Raw genomic sequence first — 27,205 nt, 5'->3', positions numbered from 1 at the left:
AAAGTGCAATGGCATAGCTACTCAGAAGTTGGAGTACCATCATGAAAGACTTATCTTTTTGTTAAAGATGATTAAATATAATGTAGTATATTTAGCAGTAGCTTATGTAGTGGTCCCTTAGTATCACACACAAAAAATGTATTATTTACTTCCAGAAATAATCAGCTTGGTAATATTCATTTATTCATAAGGAAATGAGTAAATTGTGTCAATTTTTCTCACTAATCACTTATTTATATAGCTGACTATTAGTACAGAGTTACAGCATAGTAAAAATGTATTGAGAAACAAAACAGCAACTTCTGTTTCTTTATTCTTTGTTCCTACAGTTAGTTGTAGAGGATATTTTTCTTTTGTAAACGCAACCCTTTAATAGAGACACATAGAGAAAAGCCTATTTAATTGTGTACACAAGTGTCAATACAAGCAAGTCTGCTGTAGTAGTTTGTGAATTTCCTCTGTGGTTTGCTTGAAAGATCACTAAAGGATCATTTAGGACTTCTCATATGAAAATATCACTATTTGGATTGCAGCTGGAGCTGCTCTTAGCTGGTGCCTTGTTATTTCCAGGAACAAGTCACTGAATTTTTAAGAGCATTTTTTCAGTAATCATGCAAGCATTCTGCCCACCTAAACCTTGCAATTTTGTGTTAGATCACCTGAAAGTATTTCTTCTCTTCATCTTATTCACAATTCACCATGCAGTCATTGTTCAGAAGCCCAAACACCATTCTCAACAAAGTGCAGCTCATGAAATAACCAGAGGCCTACGAAAATGCGAACCACCACTTCGTTAAATGAATTAGTCAATTTACAAATGAAAATATAAATGCGATAACTCTAAAACTATTTAGTTTACGATAAAAGTGCTTTGTTTACAATTAAGTTACCCTTACCCTTTTAAAATTAAAAAACAAGTAGATTTTAATACATGTAAATGTGAGGGCCCTACTAAAGCCAGTTTGGTGTAGTCAAGCATTTGGAAAGATTCCCCATTCACCTTTGCCAAGACCTTGTCATTTTAGTGAGATTAAGGTTCCAGTTGCTTCAGCCCAAGACCTCTCTGGAGCAGATGCTCTGCTATTCTGGTTAAATTAAACCCATTTCTCTCCCAAGTGAGTAAATACTTAAGTACCCATGCTGAGACAGCTGAAGTGACTTTTCATTTGGCACATTGATTCTGGGAGTGTAATACCTATTTGTTGAAACTATGCTAAGTTAGGACAAAGTATTTTTTTTTTATTACTACTTATTAACATGTATTGAGAACAGATATTGTACTTGGTCCACACACAATATATAAAGGAAGGCCTCATTCCTACAGATGGAAATAAAAAGCTTGGATGACTAAATTATTGATGAAATATATGTCTTTTAAAAAGTTCAGTTGGGAAGACATTGAACACATAATTACAGGTGAGGTCAGTTTTACGAAGAAATGCAGTATACTATGCATGTGCAAAAAAGGAGTTGATCTAGTGTTGGGGTTAAAGGAAAGTCTCCAGAAAGAAATGACATTTGAACTGAGACTTGAAGAATGAGATGAAGTTGGCTAGCTGAAGAGTAGAGGAAACAGTGATTCACACAAAAAAGACTTATGGGAGAGGGTATGAATGACAGTTTGGTCTGGAAACAGCAATGAATAGTAGCAGTGCATAGGGGCTGTGGGAAGAGGGGGTGGTGGTGGCACTGAACCTGCAGAAGCTGGCAAGAGCAGAATCCCTTAGGCAATAGCAGGGATTTCCTACTTTACCCTAAGGACAGTGAGATTCTCCTAAATTGTTTTGATGACAGGAATGGCATGGTCATATGTGTTTGTAAAAACAATCACCCTGGCTGCAGTATGGAATAAGTGAGTGGTGGGAATGGTGAAATGTGGAGAAACTGATTAGGGGGCTGTTGCCTAAGAAAGAGCTAATTTCTGACTTTGTCAGGAGTGTTTGAAACTGAGATGGGGAGAAGTAGAAACGTAAAGGAGCTCCAATGGATCATATTTCAAAAAGGATTGGATGTTGGGGCAAAGGACAGAGGGATCTGAGGGATGACTCCCAGGTTTCTGGACCAGTCAGCTGGGGTTATGGTTACTAAAATAAAGAACAATAAAAAAAATTTTTGCTGCAGATTAATAATCAGTTTTGGACATGTTATATTGTATATTAAAAGTATTAGAATATATATATATATATTATTATATACATATATATGTGTATATATATAAATGTATTATTAACATTAATTTAAAAATCATTTCCTTTTTATCCATGATTAAACGAACAACTTTCATATGTACAAACACTGCTCCTGACTCCTCTTACGCAACTCTTACTGATTCTGTAATGGCTTAAATTTATTTAATAAGTAAATAATACTTTATACTTTCTTTTTGATTTTGATTTTTTAATGAATCACCATAATTAGTTGAGAAGTATTAATATTTTATATTAAATAGCAAGCGACTATTTTTGGTAGTATTTGGTTATTCCCAATATTGCGAGTATGTGAAATAAATTATTCATGTTCTTCTCAATAGATTTCTTTTTTTTATGGTCAAAATTATTCTCCCCAATAAATTGATTCATAGACAGAAAAACTAGGTTCCACATATGTTTTTGAGACAAGCTACAGTTAGTGTATCTGCATGAGTGAGCCAGGTGAAAACAGAATAACCACTCAGCTGACTCAAAGGACTGTGAAATAATAGTACATACGCTATTTTAAGGCGTGAGGTTTTGAGGTGATTTGTGATACAGCAGCAGTTCACTGATACAGTACTATTGTTTATTTACCTACTTTCAAAAATTGTTCATATACTAATCGTTCCTTGTGATGATATAGAATCATTCCTTTTTCTTCTCTTATTTACATCCACCTGGTTTCTTCTGCAGTCTCTTTTTAGTCTCCTCCTTAAATCTTTTTTTTTTTAACATTTTTTTATTGAGTTATAGTCATTTTACAATGTTGTGTCAAATTCCAGTGTAGAGCACAATTTTTTCAGTTAAATCTTAATTTAAAAAAGTTTTTAAGAGGATATAGTCAATTTTTAAAATCAATCATGTTTCTTTGAACAACAGATGACAAGAAAACTAAGTTTAAATATTTCCATTTACAATAATCTGAAAACACACTAGATACTTATGAATTAACTTAACAAAAGGGATGCAAAGTTTCTACATTAAACATTATAAAACACTGCTGAAATTAGAGACTAGGTAGAGTGTATATATACTATGTTTATGGATTGGAAGATTCATATTGTTAAAGTGTAATTTCTCCCCAGATTGATCTATAGATTCAATGCTATGTCAATCAGAATCAGTTTTTTAGGTGGAAATTGTCCAGGTGTTTCTAAAATGTATATGGAAGTATAAAGAACAGTCAAAATATTTTTGGGGGACTTTCACTACCTGATCAAGACTTACTATAAATCTATAATAATCAAGACAGTGTGGTAATGGCATGAGAATAAGAAAACAGATGAGTGAAAAAAACATAGGAAGCCCAGAAATAGATCTGCAGATATAGGCAAACTGATTTTTGACAAAGGTGCCAAGGGGCGTCTTGGAGAAATAGTCTTTTCAACAAATTGTGCTGAATCAACAGGATATCCATGTGAAACAAACCTCAACTTCTACCTCATACTTTACCCAAAAGTATTCTTAGATGGACCATAGACCTGAACATAGAGCTAAAATTATAAAGCTTATAGAAGAAAATATGGAAGTAAATCTTGTCAATTTGGGCTAGAAAGATTTCTTAGGATGCAAAAAGAAAAAAAATTGATCAAATAGATTTTATAAAAATTAAAAACTCCTGTTCTTCAAAAAACATTAAGAAAATGAAAAGGTAAGCCCATGGACAGAGAAAATACTTGTAATACATATGTCTCACAGAAGTCTTGTTTCCAGAATGTATTAAAAAAATCCTCTTATACCTTAATAATAATAATATAAGAAAAAATGGGCAAAAAATTGAATACATATTTCATAAATGAGTAGCACACAAAAAAAACAGCACATAAAAGATACGTTCAAAATCATTAGTCATTAAGGAAATGCAAATTAAAATAACAATGAAATACCACTTCATCCCAATGAGTAAAATGGAAAAAGATTGATATATCAAGGGTTGGCAAGAATGTGGAACAATGGGATCTCTGTATGTGCTGGGGATCCCCATATGTGAATGTAAAATAATACAACTACTTATAAAAAGATTTGACAATTTCTTACAAAATTAAACACGTACCTTACTCTAAAGATGCAGCAATTCTACCCCTAAGTATTTCTCAAAAAACAAAACAAAACAAAATACATCCATAGAATAACTCATAGATGAATACCCATAGCAGCCTTATCATAATAGCTCCCGTCTGGAACACAAACAAACAAATAAACAAACTATGTCATGTCCATAGCATGAAACACTACTCATTATGAAAAACAAATGAACTGTTGATTGAGCAACAACAAGGATGACTCTTACAGACATGCTGAGAAAAGAACAGACACAAAAGGTTATCTGCTGAGTCAAAACTACCATGAGGTATCACCTCACACCAGTCAGAATGGCCATCATTCGAAAGTCCACAAACGATAAATGCAGGAGAGGCTGTGGAGAAAAGGAAACCCTCCTACACTGTTTGTGAGAATGTAGTTTGGTGCAGCCACTGTGGAAAACAGTATGGAGATTCCTCAAAAGACTAAAAATAGACTTAACATATGATCCAGCGCTCCCACTCCTGGGCATATATATCCAGAGGGAATCTGAATTCAAAAAGATACCTGCACCCCAATGTTCATAGTAGCACTATTTACAATAGCCAAGACATGGAAACAACCTAAATGTCCATTGAAAGATGACTGGATAAAGAAGTTGTCGTATATTTATACAATGGAACGCTACTCTGCTACAAAAAAGAATAAAATAATGCCATTTGCAGCAACATGGATGGCCCTGGAGACTGTCATTCTAAGTGAAGTAAGCCAGAAAGAGAAAGAAAAATACCATATGATATCACTCATATGGGGAATCTAAAAAAATAAATAAATAAATAAGACAAACGAACTTATTTACAAAACAGAAGCAAATTCTCAGACATAGAATACAAACTTATGGTTACCGAGGGGAAGAAGGTGGGAAGGGATAAATTGGGATTTTGAGATTTGCAGATACTGACTGGTATATATAAAATAGATAAACAAGTTCATACTGTTTAGCACTGGGACCTATATTCAATATCTTGTAGCTTATGGTGAAAAAGAATATGAAAACAAATATATGTACGTTCATGTATGAGTGAAGCATTGTGCTGTACACTAGAAATTGACACACATTGTAAACTGACTTATACTTCAATAAAAAAAGAAAAAAAGAGGATATTTGCTGTATAATTCCTACTTATATGAAGTCCTAGAGCATATAAAACTAATCTATGTGAAAAAAATCGGAACTGTGGTTTCCTGGGGCAGAGGTGGAGTGGGCTCATGGGGACTTCATGGAATGATGGAAATAGTCTATATCTTGATTGTGGTGCTGATTACAAAGGCATATAGATTTTTTAAACTTCATCAAACTATGTACTTGATGTTGTGCATCTTATTTTGCATAAATTATATCTCAATAAAGTTGATTTACTTTTTAAAGAATCTTCCTGCCTCAAAGTAACAAAATAGGTACTTTTTAAAAATTAAATAAAGATTGTCCCTTTTTCCGTGTTTAGGGAAAACACCCGCATGATTGTTTACTTATAATATACAATTGTAATATGTAGTCTTTGTTTACTTTTAAATTCTAACGTCCAAGTACCAAACAGTAACAACAGTTATCATCTGCTTAGTGCCTAACATAAGCTAGATTCTCTGCCATATACTTACAAACATTTCATCCTCACAACAATCCTGCGAGCTAGGTCTGATTATCTTTATTTTTGGCTGAGAAACCTGAGTCTTTGAATAGTTTAATTTGTCCAAGAACTCTGTTAATAGTGGAGGTAACAGTTATCCAAGGACTGTCTGTCTCCATCACCCAGTCAACTTGTACGTCAACACTCATCCCAAAGCCATTTACCCATAGGCACTAGCTAGATGGTCATTGCTAGTCTACTCATTTAATTGTCCTGGCCACAATCTCCTTGTTATGTAAACTTCAGTGAGTTACTAAGACTAATTTTCCAATAATTAAAACAAAGAAAGAAAATGAAAGAGACTAATACTTTCTTTCTTTCCACTTCGCATGGCAAGAGTTAATATGGTGTTTGTAACAGGGTAAACCTGGGGTTCAAAATCTAGCTCTGCCAATTTTTAACTGAGCACGTTGCTTAATCTATCTAAGTTTCCAGTTTTATATCCATAAAATGGAAGTATTAAAAACCATCTCACAGGGTTGCTGTGAGGATAAGATGAGGTAATGCATTTAAGCACTTTGCACTGTGCCAGGAACATAGCAAATGACAAGAAATAGAAATGCTTGTTATTAATGAGAGGACAGGTATTGTCCTTTAAAGGGGGTGATTGAGTTGCTTATTTTTATTACTGCTTATTTCCTTATTATATTCTTCCTCTACTGAGGATCCATTTAACAAGCTTGAAAAGGCACCATGTATTCAGCTCAATTATTTGGGCATGAGGGATTCCTCAGTCACAGATCATTGTGACACTGTATACATTCATTTAAGATTTTCACTTAATATGCATTTAACATTTTCATTTAATCAATTCATTTAAATTTTCAAATATGTCAGTGCATTATAGGCTCTTGCACTAATTATTTGCGAAAACTTATACAGACGGTTGAGAATAAAATATAAAACATATGTCACTGGCAGAAAAGCCTGTCTTGTTCCCATAAGTATATCAGAATAGTGGTCAAACTGTTTAGTTCCATTATGTAATGGTACCTATAGGAGACAGAGTTCTCACAGACTTTATGAGGTTCAAATTTTCTTTTTTTACCTGACAGCTTCTGGAAAGGATGACTGTGATCCATGAAATAGTTGAAATGTAGGAAAAGAAAGTAAACCTATAATGAAAATATGAAAATGAATATATGTACATACATATATGTATGAACTAACCTATTATGCTGTACACCAGAAATTGACACAACACTATAAACTGACTATACTGCAATTTAAAAAAAAAAAGAAAGAAAAGAAAATATGTAGAAGCCAAAGAATCTCATGTTTACAACAATGTACTAACTATATAACTAACTGGGCCTGCTTTAAAAGGCTCTCATAGCTCTAAGAGCCATTGTATAAAAGTCTTTGATTCTTTGCATAAGGGGTTACCTAATCAAGAAGTAAGACGGTAAAATGAGCAGTATTCTAGTGATAGCAGAAAGAAAAAGAATAATTTTTCTCAAGCTGATCTCAAGCAATGATTAGGAAACAGGTTTTCACATTTAGAGCCCCATCAAAAACTTTCTTCACTCTGCCTCTACTCCAAGTATCAGTGAGGCTGATGCCAGGAAGAGCCGAGAAGCAGCAAATAAGGAAGGATGTGGACCAAGGAGCACACCTTATTGTATCAATTAAAAACAGGAATAACCCTGGTACACTTCACGGCATGAAGAACAGTTGGCTTTTTGTCACTGGACCATCAGGCCCGATCAAATCACTTGGACTTCACTTGTAGGCAGTTTTGCCAATTGGCTGACCATTGATTTTTGTTTCAATACAACCAAATTACTTTGAACTCTGATTCACTGAATTTCACCCATTCTCCTATCATAACTTCACCTCTTCTCATTTTCTTATTTTGTTATAGTGACTAACATTATTTACTTAATCACATAAAATGAATATGCATTAAAGACTCTAAAAAGAAATACTTTTCCATTCCCTAGGGTTAAGCACTTTTCCATTCCCTTGGTGGCCCAAGGGGATGGGTAACCAAATAAGATATATTTAAAATTCATTATTTCTGGAATTCTTCTACCCAGTCTGTTTACACATTTTTTTTTTTCCATTTCAGTCTTGACACAGAGACAAGTGTGTACCAACTGTCTACTTTTTATATTTGGGTGAGTACCTGGAAGTGGTATGTGGCAGAAGACAAGAAGTAGAGAACACAAAACATTGTTAACTTCAAAACTAACTTACTCCTCTCCTCCATTTTACCCCAAGTAAAAAGACTTCTGGTTCACTCTGTTCCCCTTTCTAAATTACTTTAAAACAAACAAAAACATGCTCAGTATCTCCATTCACCTCTCAATTCATCTACCTTGTGACAGATATCATACCTACCTCTTATTTCAATTATTTCTCACACATTTCCAACTTCCCACTTTGTTTGTTAATTGTATTGTCTGCAACGTCTTCAAACTACATGGCACCAAAGCACATATGAGCATTTTTAGTCTTTACCAATAAACAACGTTTGTATGAGCCTCCTCAGCCCCAAAGTAAAGAATCTGTTCTCAACCCAGAGTCCTTTGACTATGGCCTTAGTGTTTGTGCTTTGATCATTCAGTGGCACTGCTGTTTGGCTTGGGCTTTCTGCACAACTCTACTTTTCCATTTGTATGAATTATCTCACAAATATAAATATAGCTTACAAATATCAGAACACAGCCTTATGACTACTTTTACTTCCTGATCAATGGGCCAGACACTGCAGTTTAAATTCTTGATACTGAGAGCCTAGAATCTTAAAAAAAAAAAAAAAAGCATCATTCCACCTCTTGTCCTCTTATGCTGTATCGCTATATAATGCAGAAATGTCCACAAAAAGAGTTCTAGGTCAAAGTAGAATCAGCTCTGGAGCCTACTAAAGCTAAAAGCAAAAGTATCTTGATGTAGCTATGGTTATTATTATTATTAATGATTATTTCAGTGTTGAGTAGAAGGAACTGTAGTTTCTCCAATTTTGTGAACAGAAAGCATAATGTGTGCCTAGACTGTCTCCTGTAGAGCTGGCAAACACTTCCCATTGTCCCCAATGTGCTAGCCACATGTTTGTTTTCAGCTGGCTGAGTCTTAAGAGTTTGGAGAAAGTGGAAGAGAGAGAAAACCAACTCGATTTCATGAAGAAGTACTACAAAGGGTAATGTGTTTTTGTCCTCCTAAAGCAGTATGTGTGTGTTTAAAAGAAAATAAGTGGTGCACACATTACTATTCTAGTTAGTTATTTTGTTCTCATAAGACCGTTTTAAGTCTGTTAGAGCAAATATGAAAAAAATGTACTTTATTCAGCTATAAATTGATAGTGAATCAACTGACATTCATTGAGTGCTCAGGTATGCAAATCACCATTATGATTTACTATACTTCAGAGTATAACTGTTCAAGAAATATTTGTGAAGCAAATAAATGTATATCAAATTTCTGACGGGAAATATGTAAAAAGAGAAAATGGTAGTCTGTAGACTCACACAGAATACATCCAAAGTTTTAAAGTCCGAGTAAAGGAGTTATTCAATTAAATATTAATAATCACGAGGAAATATTATAGTGAAAGTAATGAAAGTAACTGGAATTTTTTGGATATTCACAAAAATAAGAGATTTTAAAACTAGGAAAAAATACTTTACAAAGGATATGGGTTAATCCTTGAATCCTACACATAACTAAGAGCCAGGAAAAGTAAGTCAGCTGTCCAAAGATACATAGCTTTTTAATGCAAATACCAGGATTGGAAACAAGAGTATTTTATCTAAGATCCACGGAAAAACTTTCTACCCCACGACTAGGGGCCACTCTGGTCTGCCACTCTGACAGTCTGAACCCCATAGCAGAGGTCTTCCCTCAGCAATGTGTGGTCAAGCCCTAGCAGTTGTGGGCTTCTTTTTTCTGGGGAATGAGCTGTTTACGGTGAATACAGAGCATTTTTCAGTTGAGAGAAAATTATACTGTCTCCCTTCCTGCTTCTCCTATAATTTGGCCTGTCCATCCAAATTATATACACCTGCTTCTTCTTTTTACTCCATCTTCGTTTCATGGGTTTGGGGAATTGAGTAGTGAAGTTCTGTAGCAAGTCTATAAAATGGTAGCTAGAGATGTCTGACCTTTGTACAGATGGATGGCACTGTTGACCGGTCATTCATGGGGTCTGCACTTGAATTTTTATCTTCATCGTTTTAGTACTAGATTTGGCAATCCACTGGCAAGCTTCCATCCAACACACCTTTGTGACCAAGGATGCTGTGTGGTTATGGGCAGAGCAAATCTAACTTGATGCACTAACAGCCATACCCATCACCCTGGATTCAGGATCATGAGATCTGATGAGCTGAGAGAACTAGCCAAGCCCCTTCAGTATCAGTCAGGGTTCTTGAGAGGCAAACAATAGAAATGGACTCTGACCACAATGAGCCACAAAGGAATGCAGGGAAAAATCAATGGAAAAGCTAAAGAACCAGGTCTTGGAAGGTACTGGCCTAAGACAGCTTAAGGGGAATTGATGCAGGAAAATGGATGTGGGGCATGAGGGCTGTGTCCCAGGTCTCGGTTGAGCCCCTGGGACGTGCCCCGCCAAGTGTGGGTCCTTGGCTTTGCACAGTAAAGAATTCAAGAGCAAGCCACTGTTGAGTGAAGGTAGATTTATTCAGAGAGATACATTGAAAGGCAAAGGAAAGGCCACGAGGTGTGGGGGTTGGGTGCTTAGATTAAAAGTAGGTACACACTCCATAGACCGAATGTGGGCCGTCTCCGAAGAGGGAGAGAAAAAGGCCCCGCGAGGCTCCGTGTTGCTGGTTTTTATGGGCTTGGTGGTTTCATATACTATGTAAGTGGAAGGACCAGTTTAAGCAGCCTGGGGAAGGGGCTGGGATTCCCAGGAAGTTGGCCATTTTCCACTCGTTGACCTTTTGTGGCTAGCCTTGGGACTGCCATGGTGCCTGTTGGTGTGTTATTCACCATGTTAATATATTACAGTGGGCGTATAATGAAGCTCAAGATCTACTAGAAGTTAAATCTCTCACCATCCTGAGCCTCAAGGCCTACTAGGGGTTGAATCTTTCACCATTTTGATGTTAATTTGCTGTGGCATTCTTTGAATGGCTGTGCCCTGCCCCCTTCCTGTCTCAGAATCTGCATAGCAAGAACTCATAGAAACTTTCTTTAGTAGTGGAAAGAGTGGGTTCCAACATTTCTGACCCTTGTGTATTTCTACTAAAGATCTGAATTCTAGGGGTATGATTCCATTAGTTGTGCTTGAATCTCAGGACCACTGCTTGAAGTAGGGGAAGTTTCCAAAAGGGAAACACAGCTGTTATTAACAGAAAAAAAAAAAGTGAAATGGGTGCTGAGTAGTCAAATTAGCAGACATTCACCACACCACAAAACGTGGGGATTAAACATGGAGAGACAGAGAGCAACACTGATGAGTGAATATCAAAGTATATCTAGACAATAGCCCAATGATGAGACCAATAAAAAGGTTAATCAAACCTGGTTTTGAGTCATACTTTTAGATCAAGCTGTTAATTTTTTTTCTTTGAAATGTTTCCAGCACTGCCCAAACCCTGAATGGTATGTGATAACTGGCCCATTAAGTATCTCTTTCCAGTCAGCATTACCTGCCTCCTATCCACAGCCTTCTCTTCTGGCCACTCCCACTCCTTTCTCTTTACCAAAATCTGAAACCCAAGGCTTTTTCTTCAGCAACCTCTTTGTTTAGATTGGAAGATCAATCAAACACCATAGGATTCTTTACTGACTTTCCAACATTTAACAAATGGTGACCTAATTTTTTTTAAATCCGGTCAAACCTCTTTATTAATGCATAAAGAGAAAAAAGTCAGATGAAACGCTTACTTGAAGCTGCCTTCTTAGTGCTCTCTTACGCAGACTTGCTCTAGCCCCCTTTACTGAAACCTCCTGATAGACACTGTGGAAATGAAAGATAGGTCTCCACTTCTATCCAAAGTACAAATCAGGCCGGCATTTTGAAGAGAGACAGGTTTATTCATCACTTCAGCATTAGCTGGCTTTGTTTCCTGTAATATTTCACTTTTGGTTATTAAAATATTCATTGTAGGAAATAAATTTGTAACCCATTTCTCATATTACCTACACACAGAAAAAACAAAATTTGATATCCTGGGTCTTACTTGCTGAGGGCGCTTCCCATAAAAGCGAGGAGTGTGCATTGGGAAATTTGTGTGGTTAACTCCTTACAGATAAACGTTAGTCACAATCCTCACTCTGCCCCCCCATCCCCCCGCCCCGACTCTCGCCCCCAGCACCCTCCCCACCTCCCGACTTTCCGCCTCTCCAGGGCTGGTGACCTAATAGCATTTTTCTTCATGCATATTTTGGCGTCGCCCCATGGCCTGGCTGCCTTAGCCTGTCTGAGTCTTTTGAAATTCCTGCATGTTCGCCCCAGATTAAGCAGAGTGTGTCTCAGGATGTGTGTTCCGTTTTGTTCTTTCCCCTTAACGCTCCCTGTGCAACGTGTCTGGGGGGAGGAGGGCAAGACGGGGAGGGGAGGGAGGGGCAGAGGCGAGGAGCTGTCCGCCTTGCACGTTTCCAATCACATTACGTGAACAAATAGCGGAGGGGCGGCCGGGCCAGAACGGCTTGTGTAACTTTGCAAATGTGCCAGAAAGTTTAAAATCTCTCCTCCTTCCTTCACTCCAGACACTGCCCGTTCGCCGGGGCCGCCGCGCCGCTCCCCATCGCCTCCCAGAAAGACTGAGAAAGAGGAGAGAGGCGAGTGCCACGTCCCAGCAGCCGCCTTTACTGGAGAGGGTCTGCAGCCTACCCTTGGCACTGCTTGGTGGGGACTGAGATACCACGCGCTCAGCCTGACTCCCTGGTTGAAGATTTCTCCCTCCTTCACGTGATTTGAACCCGGTTTCTCTTTTCTGCGAGCTACGTCCTTCTGGAGTGGGGACAATCCGGCAAAGGGAGCGATGCGCTTCGCCTGGACCGCACTTCTACTCGGGCCGCTGCAGCTCTGCGCACTCGTGCGCGGCGCCCCGCCGGCCGCCGGCCAGCAGCAGCCCCCTCGTGAGCCGCCGGCACCTCCGGGCGCCTGGCGCCAGAGGATCCAATGGGAGAACAACGGGCAGGTGTTCAGCCTGCTGAGCTTGGGCTCTCAGTACCAGCCGCAGCGCCGACGGGACCCGGGCGCCACCGCCCCGGGCGCCGCCAATGCTACTGCCCCGCAGCTGCGCACGCCAATCCTGCTGCTCCGCAACAACCGCACGGCGGCAGCGCGGGCGCGGACGGCTGGCTCATCTGGAGCCGCCGCCGGCCGCCCGAGGCCCGCTGCCCGCCACTGGTTCCAAGCTGGCTATTCGACGTCTGGGGCCCGCGACGCTGAGGCCTCGCGCGCCGGTAACCAGACGGCGCCGGGAGAGCTCCCAACGCTCAGTAACCTGAGACAGCCCAGCCGCGTGGACGTGGATGGCATGGTGGGCGACGACCCGTACAACCCCTACAAGTACACCGACGACAACCCCTATTACAACTACTACGACACGTACGAAAGGCCCCGTCCTGGGAGCAGGTACCGTCCCGGATACGGCACTGGCTACTTCCAGTATGGTAAGCACCCCCCAAGTCACCGGAAACAACCGCACACCCCTTCCCCAATCCTGTGGCTCCCCGACGTGGCTGCCTGGGCGCGGCAGGCCTTAGTCCATGCACATCCCATCCCTCCCCCTGCGCCTGCAGAGGCAGCCCAGGAATCTGGTGCAAACCGCGTGCCTGACCCCTCCTGCTTCTTTTCCTCATTACTCTTCAGCCCTAGGCGTCCCCATTCTCCTGCTGCCCGCAGCCCAACACTGCAGTCTGGTTGGGTAAAGGCTGAGGGGTGAGGAACATGGAGGGACCCAGAGCCAGGGTGGAGGCCGCTGAGTTGTCTCACTGTTATGCCCATCTCCTGCTGACATTTAGGTCTCCCAGACCTGGTGCCTGATCCCTACTATATCCAGGCGTCCACGTATGTGCAAAAGATGGCCATGTACAACCTGAGATGCGCTGCGGAGGAAAACTGCTTGGCCAGGTACCAGCTGGGATCGCCTCGGCCCAGCTCCCCTGTCTTGGTTCCGGGGGGAGGGGTTGTGGGGGCTGCTTGAGTGCCTGATTCTGACCACTCTTGTTCTGTGCAGACAAATGTTGCAAAGTGGGACAAGAGCTGGGAAGTGGGACGTGATCTGGGCATGCTGACCTAGATGGAGGGTTAAAATTTTGAAGATTTCTGTGGCTTCTGGCTTTGAAACTGGGGCACAAGTCAGGGAAATGAAGCAAATCCCTTCTCCTGGAAAGTGGAGGTCACCTATTCTTTTTCCAGGATCCTTAAACTCTGGAGCCAACTGTTTCCAATAATGTTCTATTAAATTACTGTACAATAATATGGAAAAAATATTGTAATGGAAGGACTTAATACCCTCTTAAAAGACTGGGGCCCATTTTGCCAGTGTGGCACCCAACAAGGTTTTCTTTTTTTGTTTGAAGCCACCATTAGTTGTTTTGGTATTACTTCAGCCAGAATAAGAGCATGAGCAAGAGTTTTGTTTTTGCATTATTCCTAAAATAAAATCTTAGCAATTTAGGGAATGGAATTCTCTGAGTTTGCTGCTGGGAAACCAGCAGAGGGAGCAAAAGATGTTTTGATAGGACACATAAAAATTTTATTTAATGTAAAATAAGGTCATCAATAGGATTTGAATATATATTCACTCAAAATATATTAGAAACAAAAAAGAGTAATGCTTATTTACTTTGTAAATTTCTTCCACTTTGACCCCCTTATAACTGTCTAAAAGAAGAAATCCAAGCTCATCATTTTCATTCTTGAGTCTTGCATCACTCATACCATTGTACTCCCTATATTACAGTAATGCCATTGTTTTAAAGATAGTTACTAAATTATTTCTCTAATCTGGGTATACTTGTTTGGAGTTACTTCCCCACTTTACATGCTAGTTAATTCTTTAAGAAAAAAAAACTTAGGCAAAATGCCCTGGTCCCCTGGCACTGAAAGCCTAGTTGGGGGAAGGGAGTAGCCGCCATTATAAAATGGAAATGTTTTGCCTGTAGTTTTGTCTTTAGTTAACATTCTGTGAAAATAATAATGTTTCTTTTTTCAAAATCACAGCTCAGCATACAGGGCAGATGTCAGAGATTATGATCACAGGGTACTGCTAAGATTTCCCCAAAGAGTGAAAAACCAAGGGACATCAGATTTCTTACCAAGCCGACCAAGATATTCCTGGGAATGGCACAGCTGTCACCAGTAAGTGGATGGCCCTCTTGGGTACTTTGAAGTGGCTTTTTCATTTCACATGTGATTCTTGATATGACAGATTCTAACACAAAGGGAGAAAACTGCAGTTATTTACCTTTAGAATTTTCAATGTAATTTGACATAATCAAGGAAATCTGTCTTTAAGATAACACATCAACTACTGTGTCCTGTTATCTTTTACACTAGGAACTCTAAACCCAGTTTATTAATACTGTTGATAAGATACAGCAATTGGCTTCACTACAATTTTATTCCAAAATACTATGGGTAAGATTTCTAAACAAGCCGATTACTGTCAAGATTATCTATAGTTAGTTAGCACCTAATAAATACCACACATTATGAAAAGGATTCAGATACCATTCTCAAAGAAAGATGTAGATGAGAAGGATCTACCTCTATCTTTTAAAAGGACTGTACCAAGCCCAAGGTAGTTGCTTGTTTTGTCCTAAATTTAAATATTTTCACATAAGGTAATTCTATAGTTTGACTTGGTAACTTGCCTCTGTGTTTATTGCCAGGAGATCCTGTTGTGTGCCCTTAAACTTTCTGAGCCCTTTTGTGTGCCCTTAAACTTTCTGCAGTTTTAGCCATTTCTCCTTGTTCTTTCCTTATGTCAGATGAATAGCTCAGCACCTTCACATTAGTGAAATGAGAAAAGTAGATGTGAGCACCTAATTTCCTGATAAAATAGAATTATTTTATTTCTAATAAAAGTTTATACTAGTTAAATAATAGTGGTGGATAAAACATGCCTTTATTTCTCCTTTGCATAGAAGTAAAGGATTTTAAATATGTGAGAACACAAGTTTTAAAAATTTCCCAGAAACCTCCCAAGAGTCATGTACTCTTCTTTTTTGGAATGAAACATCAGTAGTTGCAGCCAAAGGAGATATACTAGAGGACATATGGCAAGTTTCACTTAAACAAAGATAATTTATTGTCTCTCTCTTCAAGAGACAAAGATAAAACAGGGTATAATAGAAAGCAAAATACTCAAAAAATCTTTTTTTCTTAGTCGCAAAGTTAAAGCTCTACAATATTGAAAGATTTTTGTCCTGGGGAAAAAAGATATCTGGCATGAATCTGGGTCTAAGAAGATCAACCAGAGCTCAATTTTGATGTGAAAACAAATGTGGGAAGCCATCTAGAATCCTCATTGCTTTCTCTGTATGTTACTGACCACTGCTTCTGTGTTGTGTGGGACATTAGACATTACCACAGCATGGATGAATTCAGCCACTATGACCTGCTTGATGCCAGCACCCAGAGGAGAGTGGCTGAAGGCCACAAAGCAAGTTTCTGTCTTGAGGACACCTCCTGTGACTACGGCTACCACAGGAGATTTGCATGTACTGCACACACACAGGTAGGACGGCGGCCTGAAATCAGGAACCCGCAGGCTTCAGAGAAAACCGGCTTCTATCGTCTTTCCTCCTGCCTGTCTTTTTTAAAAACTATTTTATTTACGAGGTCATCTAGTTTAGGTGGTAAATTATTGGGAAAAGGAAAGTGATGGCTTGATGATCCAAATTACTTTGAAAGTATTTCATCATCACAGAAAGTCAATGTGCATACTTGTTATGTTCCACAATGAAAAGCAGTAGTTTATTATCTGAAAAAAATCTGAATGGTTTCCAGTACCTGCACTCATTCTGTATTCTTTACCTCGATTGCTAAGTAGCTGTAGAAAAGGTATCTATTTTGTGCAAAACTACTCCTGCCTCCACCTATTAAGCTAAAAATAGAATAGTGATTGGGATTAGCAAAAGGACAAAGTTTTTTAAAAAGCACTTCAAAAAATGTCTCTTTTAATCATGCAAAGAAGAGTAGAAGGACACAGTTTCTTTCTCTACGCATACATATTTTATTTAAACCTACAGTATAATTGATGTCAGATGTCCTTTGGATGGATTTTTTAAAATAGTGCTGAACTAAGCAGTTCCTGTGTCTTATAATGGGAAAATGTGTGTCAGTTAAAAGCTGTGCCAGTATTTCCATAAGGAACCCTAATTTGTAAAAGGACATTATAATTTTACTCCAGTGGAAATCTTGGCAAGGAGTAGTGAATGTACATAACTCAGGGTACAAAGGGATCAGCAGTTGGCATCTTGTGAAGCAAATTCCAGGGCTGTGGCAGGAAGCTTTCTGGTGATCTAAATGTTACTGTTGCTTCTTTCTCTGAGCTTAGAACATCATAGCAATTTGAAGGGGAAGAGATTCAATTCCTCTTGCCCTGGGACAGCACGTGTTCCTTAAGCAAAAGAAGATGTAATGCACCATTACACGTATGTGTGTATAAAGATTCCCTTTTCACTCAGGGATCCCCAAATCCCTCAGTACCCACCTGGGACCTGGAGTTTATTCTTTTCATTTAGAAAAAGAGGCACTCTGGGCAGATCACTGCTAAAATATTTGAATTTAATATTATAAGTGTTTATAGCATGTGAGTCCTCCAATTCCTAGAGGGTGACCCCACTTCACTTTATATGGTAGCTTTCTTGTTAATTATCCTCCATTTTTATCCCACTTAACCCTTATTGACTAGGTCATACACTACAAGTTATTTATGTAGTTGTGATTTTCACTAGATCTGTGTTTCTTTGAAGATGGGCTTCATTTAAAGGAAAAAAAAAAAACTTACAGAGCCCCAGTGTTGACTTAGATTAACTGTATTATATTCTTTAAATGTATCCAAATATAAAACTAGATGTAACTTCCTTATATTTATACTTTCATGTAAGTTCTTACATAATAAATTTACATATTAAATATACACAAAACTAGAAACAGTTACATCATCCTCATTAATTTATGTAGTAAAGTTACGTTTTGCTAAAACCAAAGAGTTAATTTACACAGCGTTGGCTAAGGTTCTACATTTTTTAAGTTTTTAAAGTTTGAATACGTGAAATGCCTTTCTGCTTACTGCCTTGAAAAGCTCTTGTTTGCTAGTTCAAATAATCAATGCTTATAATTAAATTCTGCAATCTGAATAAGGTAGAGGTCTAATTTCAGAATTCTTTAAAGCTCTTTTGTTCATCTGAAGGTAAGATAAGCTTTGTAGCATTATTTAAACCAGTCTTAGACAGATACCTAATCCAATGAATCCTTTACAGTGCTATGAAGGTGGCAGAGGTAATAGCAGTAGCAACAATAATAACAGCACACACTTATTATTATTTAATAATAATAGATAACACTTACTATGTGCCAGAATTAGAATTATGTGCTGGAGATCAGAAACGGAAAATTCTTCATAATATATTTACTACTCAACATATGGTTAATGACTGATCACAAGTTGTATGGACCAAAATGAGAATATGGTTCTTACTGCTGTGGCACAGGTACTTTTTGAGTTTGGCCCATCTGTAATACTGTGTGCTGTGTGAGAGCACACTTCTCTCTCCTTCCCAAATCAAGCCACAGGCAAACCAGCACTGGTAGAACATGCTTTAGATGATTCTGCTATCTCTCTGGTGACCAAGGTGATCTTAAGCACTGAAGCAATTTGGGGCACTGAAATTAAATGGCAGTATTGAGTTTAAATGATTCTAGCCTGTTCTTTTTTATTTACTTTGATTACTATTAGTAATGAAAATACAACAGTTAAAACTTCTCATGAAGAACTAATGGAACCAAGAGTATACCTACAGACTCCAATTTGAGCAAATTTCTCCAGACTAACTTTCTGGAGACTAAGGACCATACTTTAGTGGTGTTTTTCTCCTCCCAGCCTGTAGAAGGTACTCATTTACTTACTGAAGTGAATATCTTAGCAGGTAGAGTGATGTGGCATTCATTCATTGAAGCATACGTTTATCCCTTTAATACAACAAAATATTTCAGTGACAGTATGAGGAAGACTATGGTGTGGCAGTTAAGAACAGGGACCCTGGACCCCAAATGCCTAAACCCAAAACCAGCTCAGCCCCTTACTAGCTGTATACTCTTGGGTGAGTTATTTGACCTTATAGTGCCAAAGTGTGCTCATTTGTAAAATGGGGATAATAATAGCTCCTGTCTCATATAGTTGTGAGAACTGAATTTATATATGTAACATGTTTAAAGTTGATTCTGGAACATACTACATACTTCATAAATGTTAGCTATTCAAAAATGCAATATAGACTCCCTCCTTAAGGAGCTTACAATCTCTAGTTAGATATATTCTTAAATAGTATGATTTTACTATAGAGCAGAGAAGGATAAATACCATAAAATCTATACACAAACTGAGTATCATGGGCATTCAGAGCATGGGAAGATAATTTCCAAGAAGAGAAATTGGGGAGAGTTGCACTGAGAAAAGGACATTTGAGCCAAGCTGATTATTACATGGCCTTTATTCCTGAACCGGTATTATTCAAGAATTTTGGTGGAGGCCTGTTTTGTCACTTAAGATTGTATTTATCACTAGTGATTTATGACACTTTTAAGAAGTGAGATGTACTACTACTTATATTAGTCCTGTATTTTTTTTAGCTGGAGGTGCTATAAGGCTGAGTAATATATACTTCTCAAAGGAGATGCAATATAAGTATAGTTTTATGTCAAACTCTTGTAAGTACTAACTTAAAATTTAATTTGTAAATAATAAGCATATTCTTTAGCATACTCTAACCATATACCATCTTTTTAATTTTTGAATTTTATGTGTTTTAGGGGTTGAGTCCTGGCTGCTATGATACCTATAATGCAGACATAGACTGCCAATGGATTGATATTACAGATGTAAAACCTGGAAACTACATTTTAAAGGTAGAGACCTTTGAATATATACCTATAATTTATTTCAACTGCAATTCAATGGGCCCCTTCTCTGGAGTCAAATGGTAATTAATCATGGTCCTGCAAGCAATTATACATCTTCCAGATGTATAACTTTTTTTCCTAAATCAACCTAGAAATATAAAACAAATTAGCTGAAAGAACTTCAGGGGAAAATGTATACAGCCTCCTTTGATAATTTCTCCAGAGGTGAACTTACACACTCTCCCTGCTTGATTTAGTTGAAGCACTGCCTCCGTTCTAGCCCTGTGGAAATAGGAAAAAATTAACCAGTAAACACTGCTGATGAAATCGGAAACACAGATGATGTTTTTGTTGCCTAGGTCAGTGTGAATCCCAGCTACCTGGTGCCTGAGTCGGACTATTCCAACAATGTTGTCCGCTGTGAAATTCGCTACACAGGACATCATGCATATGCCTCGGGCTGCACAATTTCACCGTGAGTCCTATTTGCATAGCTAAGTAATTCTCTCCACAACGTGTTTTAGTTCATTAATCAGCATCATACACATTTGTTTTTACTACTCCTGCAGCCTCCCTGTAAAACAGGCCAAAGGTAGAAAATGGTAGAGTCTGAACTGTTATATAATTTGAGCTGATCTTTTTTTTGATAATGCTAGAGAATGGGGGAGGTGTACTCAGGTTTTTATCACCCTAAAACTTGGTTTTTAAGACAAGGCATACACACAGAACACACTGTTTACCCACCAAAGCCTGTGTGGTGGCCAAATCTGTGAAATATGCAACATGCACTGTGGGTGACCTTGTGGGAGCCCAGAGAGTTGGGTTTCCTGCCTCTTCCCCATAGTCCATGAAGGAGCCCTGAAGAATTTCCTAGATTTCTTCAAAGTACAGTTTGAAAATCATTACCTTAAAGTGTGCAACTGATGAGGTCAGATCACTTGTTCTGTAGAAATCAAGATTTCACATATCTGAGTTCTACCACCACAAGTACTAGGGAAATACCTGCAAAAGGAGGGGTATGTGGAGGTGGCTTCATAATTTTCCTAGTCCTAAAATTCGTCTTTGAATGAAATAGTAGAAGGAATCTCAGCACATAAATATTACAGGGTTGATGCTTTGATGAGGATAATTAAAGAAAGTTGGGTAGTTCTGCCTGCTTGTCTCTGTCCCACCCGGATCCCTTAAACACTGCCTGCTCTAGGGCTGCTGGGTTATAGATTCTAACTACGTATGCCACCTGTGAGTGATACTGTCCTAACGATGGGAATGCCACTAGAGTGATAGTGGACACACATCAGCTTTGTTGTGATGTGGGAGAGGCACGCATGCCTCCAGATCATGCAGAAGGGTTTCGTGTACACTAGAAACCTAAAATTAATAGAAACTTCTCCCTGATCCACAAACCAGGACAATGGTTGCTGCATATGAACTTGTAGTTTGCGGGCTTCCCCCAGGCGATATAAACTTACCTGCTTGTGCATGTTGTTTTGCCCACTACTGGAGCTGCCAGCCAGGGGAAAGGTGGAACTTACAGCAGCCCATCCTCCATGCACAGAGCCACGTGGCCTGGGCTGCATTCACCTTGGAGGGGAGCCTTTCCTTACTTCGTAGAGAAGCAAAGCCTGTGCTTTTCGAGTGTCATGACAGCATTAGAGACAGTAGTCTATGATAGCCAAGGTGTGGCACTGAAAGGTTATCAAACATATTCTTCTGAACATGCCTGCAATCCAGAAAACTTGACTGAGTTTATGGCTGATCACAGTAAAACTGAAAATCCCCAGAAGAGCAGTGTAACTTAAGCTAAAATAATTTAAAATACATGGAATAATTAATTTTTCTTAATTTTCATAATTCCTTAATTTATTCATTCATTCTTTGTTCATTTATTTGTTGGCACTCTGTTTTTTGATACAATATGAAAATTCCATGGAGAGGGTATAGTAAAATGCAGTTGAAACAGGAGGACCTCTGCTAAGATAAGCTAGGTGACTCCCAGGTATAACTCCTGCCTCCTATGAGGAAAAGGTCTGGAGAGGTGATTCTATCACTGCATAGAATGTGTCTTGCTTTTCATCAGTAGAATCCATTGAATTGGATATTGCCAGATATGTAGAACAAATAAAAATTGTTATTTTTGTTCCAGTATAGAGTCTCATTTTTTTTAACCAGTTATTACTGACTATAAAAATTCAAGAATGGTTGATATAAAATTTTAATGAGAAATACTGATCAGATGAAAATATGAGAAAGTGAAAGGACCCATAGTTAGTGTTTGTAATAAAATAACAAGCTCACACTTACCTATGAGTGAAAATAATGGGGAGTACAGAAACCTTGACTTATTTAAGAAAGAAACCTTCATCTTTCCAGAGAGTGGTGCCAGCTTCTTATATTTTCACTTTCACTTCCGGCCTCCCTTGCTAGGGATCAGACTTCAAAGGAAGGAGAGATTTCCTCTGGCTGTGATCCAGGAGTGGCTTTAGGACAGCATTTAAGCCTCGAGGGCTGAGGAGGACTGCACTGGGGAGAGTTAAGGAAGGGCTCGTTGGGAGGAGTCAACACACCAGCAACTGCATGGCAAGAAGAAATTGCAGGGCATGTTTCAAAAAGCAAGTCTTCTAGTCTGGCTAAGGCGTAATTTTCATGGAGTTAAGATATGGGCAAAAAGGATGGAAAAGTTATGACCAGATCAAAGAGAACATTGAAGAGCAAGATAAAAAGTTGGAACTTCATCCTGGAGGCCATGGGGAGTCTGTGAAGTTTCTTGAGTAGGGAGTGTATCGTGCCTAAAGCCATGTGGTCAGTCCGTGGCTCTGTAAGCAGCAGGGTGTGTGTGCTTCCCTTGGTAACATTACTGTACTTTTTTTTTTTTTAACTCCTAAAGACAGAGCATCTTTAGTTTACTGACTGTTTTTCATGCTAATCAAGTATCTGATAGCATTCTATTGGTGTGTAAAAACCACCCAGTAAGAAAGTGTGCCTTTGATGTATTCTCTCTCCCTCATTTTCCTCATTGTAAACAAAACATATGAACCAGGTGACTCTGTGGCTCAGTTCAGTTCTAAGATACCATGATTAAGTTTTCTTCTCACAGAAATTAACATTTGGAAACTGATGGTTTATGATTTAGAAATAAGTGATTCTCATTTGATGGGGATCTATAATCACAATATTAATACACTCTTTGATTTATTGGCTTTGACCCAGTCTGCCTATTGATGCAACATTCTACATCCAAAATCATGCTGGGAAAGGACTAGAGCAGGATGGTGCAGAGGCCGTGAACCTGCTACTCGGCAGACATGCCACACTTGCTCCATGGAGTGAACTCAGCTGAACGAGGCCACTGCTCCTGCAGATCCTGCTTTACTTTGGATTATTTCAGAGGGTGTTACTTTTAACTCTAAACATCAAGTCTGTAGGTATCAGGCATACACTTTCTGCAACTGACATAGTGACTTTCTTCAAATCAGTATGAAAATAATGTATTAATAGATAATTTCACAAAGGTGACTATTGCTACATATTTTTTAAAAGGCTGACTTTAAAGTTGTCTGCTGTACTCACTCATGGTATTATCTAAGGTTAATAACTTATCTCATTTTGTTTTCTTAATCTAGGTATTAGAAAGCAAGCCAAAATTCCCAATGGATAAATCAGTGCCTGGTGTTCTGAAGTGGGAAAAATAAATTAACTTCAGTAGGATTTATGTATTTTTAAAGAGAGAACAGAAAACAACAAAGGAATTTTTGTTTGGACTATTTTATAACAAAGTGCATAACTGGATTTTGAACATTTAAATCGGCATTATTTGGGAAATTTTTAATATTTTTATTCACATTACTTTGTGTATTAACACAGTGTTTCAATTCTGTAACTGCGCACTTGGCTCTTTCAAAAAAAATTCAAATTTCTTATGCTCCTTTGAAGTTATAGTGCAAAAGGGAAAAATACTTCAATGAATGAATCAAAATTACTCTAAACGGAGAATTTTCTAAAGTTCTGAAACTTCAGTGAACCATAATAGTAACTGGCTTATATATGTCCTATCATAGATTACTTCAGAAATGAGGCTCCTACTGTTTAAATAGACATGGACGCATTTGGTGCTGAGGAAGGAACAAACATGTTACCATTGGTGTCAAGAAGTATTACTATATAGCAGAGAAACTGCAATATATGTATTCAGATACTTACATCCCTATATAAAATTTATGTTTACATTTTAAAATCAGTAGATAAACTCTTTCTTTCTGTCAAGTGTACAATTTCATCCTGACTTAAGTCAGCTTTTGTTTTGGGATGAATTAAGTAACTGAGCTGCCCAACTCTTGTCTGACGTTTGGTGATGCTCCCCTCTACTCTTTAATTTTCCTATGGGCAGAGACCTTGTAAATGGCATTCTTAAAATTATTATTCTAGGGACTGCTATACGTAGGACAACTGTGTCAATGGGAAAGTCATTCTGATGATAGATGTGATACATCCAGAGATAATATGCATTTAAGTATATTAAACTGTTAGCCGAAAAAATTTCCTTGCTGACATAAAAATCATACAAACAAGTCCCCCAAACCACAACTGTCTCTAAAATACTTAGAAAAGTTAATGAAAAATATCTTTAGGATCTTCAACTTTTTCACAATTTTTAAATGTTCAGCTTTAAAATGAAGTAGTCTAAAACTTTTTAAATTATCTAGAATAGATGACATAATATATATGGATATGGGAACACTATCCTAGGTCATCTAGGAATCAGTCATACATGGTTTTTTCGTGTGTGTCTGAAATGTAATACAAATTAGCAAAGCACATAGCATTACATACTTGAGGTGTTGGTGAATAAGGGAAAAAAAAACTTTCTGTAAAATCAAGGACTGTGTTGCATAATGAGACAGCTGTGATTTTATTTTAAACTGTGAAACCATGTGCCACAACAGAATTTGGAGAATTTCTCTTTTTCCTAGATTTGAAAGGTACAGAAAGAAATCAAGTTACACTTTTAAGTTAGTGATGCTTAAGAAGTTTTCCTCCATTAACTAGTATTAAAATCTCAAGCAAGGTACTTCCAGTGCCAGGACACATTAGATAGAATTGGAAAGTGAGTTGGCATCCCTGTATTATATATCATAGAATTGTAAAGTCAACACCAACAACTAGTAATCATTCTGCACTCACTAGTGCCTAGCACGGGAAGAGGGGCTAGAGATGGACAGTCATCATGGGCAGATACAGCTGGCCAGATGATCCTCATCTACCAGGGCACACACTTACCAAAAGACAATACAGACAGCTTGATAGAAACCCAGAACTTTGACTGAGCTAGTATCTGAGCTATGGAATAGCTTCTCTGATGTACCTCTTTGCCTTAAATTGCTTTTAGTTTTAAGATTGTAGAATGATCCTCTTAAACTGTAATCTTTTCTAATAGAGATATTTTAATATACTTGCTTTTTTAAAAAACAAAACTACTGTCAGTATTAATACTGAGCCAGACTGGCATCTACAGATTTAAGATTATCATTTCATTAAGAGTCCTACCCCTGTACTAAAAACTTGCCAATATCATGGCCTTTGGATACATATGAGAAGATATATTTACTATCATTCCATGGGTCTTCCATCTGTCTGTCCATCTATCATCATTTGAGGGCCTAATATATGCCAGACACTCACATACTAGGCACTGGGATATGAAAAAGACTGTCCCTAACCTCAGTAAGTATTCAAAACATCATTACCACCCATTAGGTTCACCTCATTTCATTCTTCATGTAATAATTACATGTCTAAAAAATATCCATTTTAAGCACTCTTGATTTTCATGATCATATTTTATTAAAAATAAGTTAAAAATGAAGTTATATGCATGTATGTGTTATTAATAATTAAAACTATATTTCCAGTTCCTGAAATGTCTGCCTTTTAAATATAACACATACTGTTTGGCTGATTTTGGAAAAAATTAGTTTCAATTAAGAGGCTAAAGATTCTCACTTATTCTTTATATAAATATTCCTGCCCCACCCTCCAATCACCCAGACACTCTCAAGTAACTTAACAAGTATTGATTTAACACTCAATATTTTTGAACCTCAAGGGATCTCTTCTCTGAATAACCACCAAGACTCACAGATAATGATTAGCTGGTAAAATTTATCCATTAATAAAGTAAAAACATAATCCAGTCTTATCAAACTCTAAATAAAAAATCTCTTAAATAAGAAGTACAAATGATACAAAGAATGTTGAGTACTGAAGAGACTGGTTTTTAAACAAATAGACTGTGAAAAAATGGGCTCAATGGGAAGATAACTTAGTGAGCCTTCCACATGCCATATTAGTTCTTCATTATTCAGACCACAGTCTGTACTAAGATGTCTTGACCTTTGAGGTCAGGATGCAGTCTCCCAAAAGTACCATAACATACACATCCATAACTTGCCTTTTTTCAGGAAATCTTTATATCTTTACATAATAATTTTATTCACAACTGCTACCATCCAATTAGTCACTAGGCATTATTTTTAATAATGAACAACAAATTTTTCTTCTCTTTGAAACCTCATAGGAAATAATCACACTCATAAACATTCCCAATATTCAGATTCTAGAGGAAATGCAGTTCACGAAAATTATCATAGCACTAAGAATCTATCTTACCAAATGGTGTTAAAATATTGAATTTCTGGCCAGAAGAGATTTTGTTTTGAAAATAAGTTGTTTTGATACTAACAGTATAATAATTGATAAGTAAAAATTACCTTTTTCTATATTTTTTGTTTAGAATTCATATTCACAATCAATGTATTCAATCAATAGCTATATTCATTCCCAGCTACCAAAAGCCCTGGGTCACTTTTGAACACTTAAAGCATTTCATTTATCCTTCTAGCCAAAATGGTGCTGAACTATTTCAACTTGAATGTAAAATGTGTTAAGTCTTAGCTCATAGGATATATACATTTAATATATAACTGCTTCGCTATGAACTAAGTAACATGTGATTTGGTATTGTAATGTTTTTAATGAAGTGTTAGTTTCTCCCAAATTTTTTCAGGAATTCTAGTTGTAAAACATTTTTAACTTTTTTGAAGAGCTCTTATTTTAAATGCCCAGACACTGGCTTTATATTCTTCTTTATACTCTCACATTCTTTTTATTATATGCCTATAGTATGATTGCAAGATTATGTAAAAATGCCTTGAATAAATGATTTCAAGTGTCTATAGTGGTCATTTGTTGTTACA

At 37.8% G+C, this 27,205-nt stretch overlaps 1 protein-coding gene and 1 long non-coding RNA gene across 3 annotated transcripts; one reads left to right on the top strand and one right to left on the bottom strand.

The window, feature by feature from the left end:
* Window positions 1–12,493: 12,493 nt before the first annotated feature.
* LOX (lysyl oxidase) lies at window positions 12,494–27,182 on the top strand. Of its 2 annotated transcripts, XM_006189190.3 has the most exons (7): window positions 12,494–13,492; window positions 13,844–13,952; window positions 15,048–15,185; window positions 16,410–16,566; window positions 19,866–19,961; window positions 20,315–20,430; window positions 23,576–27,182. In XM_006189190.3, the coding sequence occupies exons 1-7, from the start codon at window positions 12,856–12,858 to the stop codon at window positions 23,580–23,582; spliced, it is 1,260 nt and encodes a 419-aa protein (XP_006189252.2). In that variant the 5' UTR covers window positions 12,494–12,855; the 3' UTR covers window positions 23,583–27,182. The 2 variants fall into 2 exon arrangements, with proteins under 2 accessions (XP_006189252.2, XP_032332465.1); XM_032476574.1 differs by lacking the exon at window positions 23,576–27,182 and having other exon boundaries at window positions 20,315–20,434.
* Window positions 20,648–22,344, bottom strand: LOC116662676. Its single transcript, XR_004318669.1, has 3 exons — window positions 22,257–22,344; window positions 21,425–21,675; window positions 20,648–20,957 (listed from the first exon to the last, which is right to left on the bottom strand). It is a non-coding gene; the product is annotated as an uncharacterized LOC116662676 (long non-coding RNA).
* Window positions 27,183–27,205: the final 23 nt, after the last annotated feature.

The sequence above is a fragment of the Camelus ferus genome, chromosome 3 (assembly GCF_009834535.1).
Source record: "Camelus ferus isolate YT-003-E chromosome 3, BCGSAC_Cfer_1.0, whole genome shotgun sequence".
NCBI lineage: Eukaryota > Metazoa > Chordata > Mammalia > Artiodactyla > Camelidae > Camelus > Camelus ferus.
Note: the sequence above shows the minus strand (reverse complement) of the source record. Positions and strands in the feature narration are given on the sequence as shown.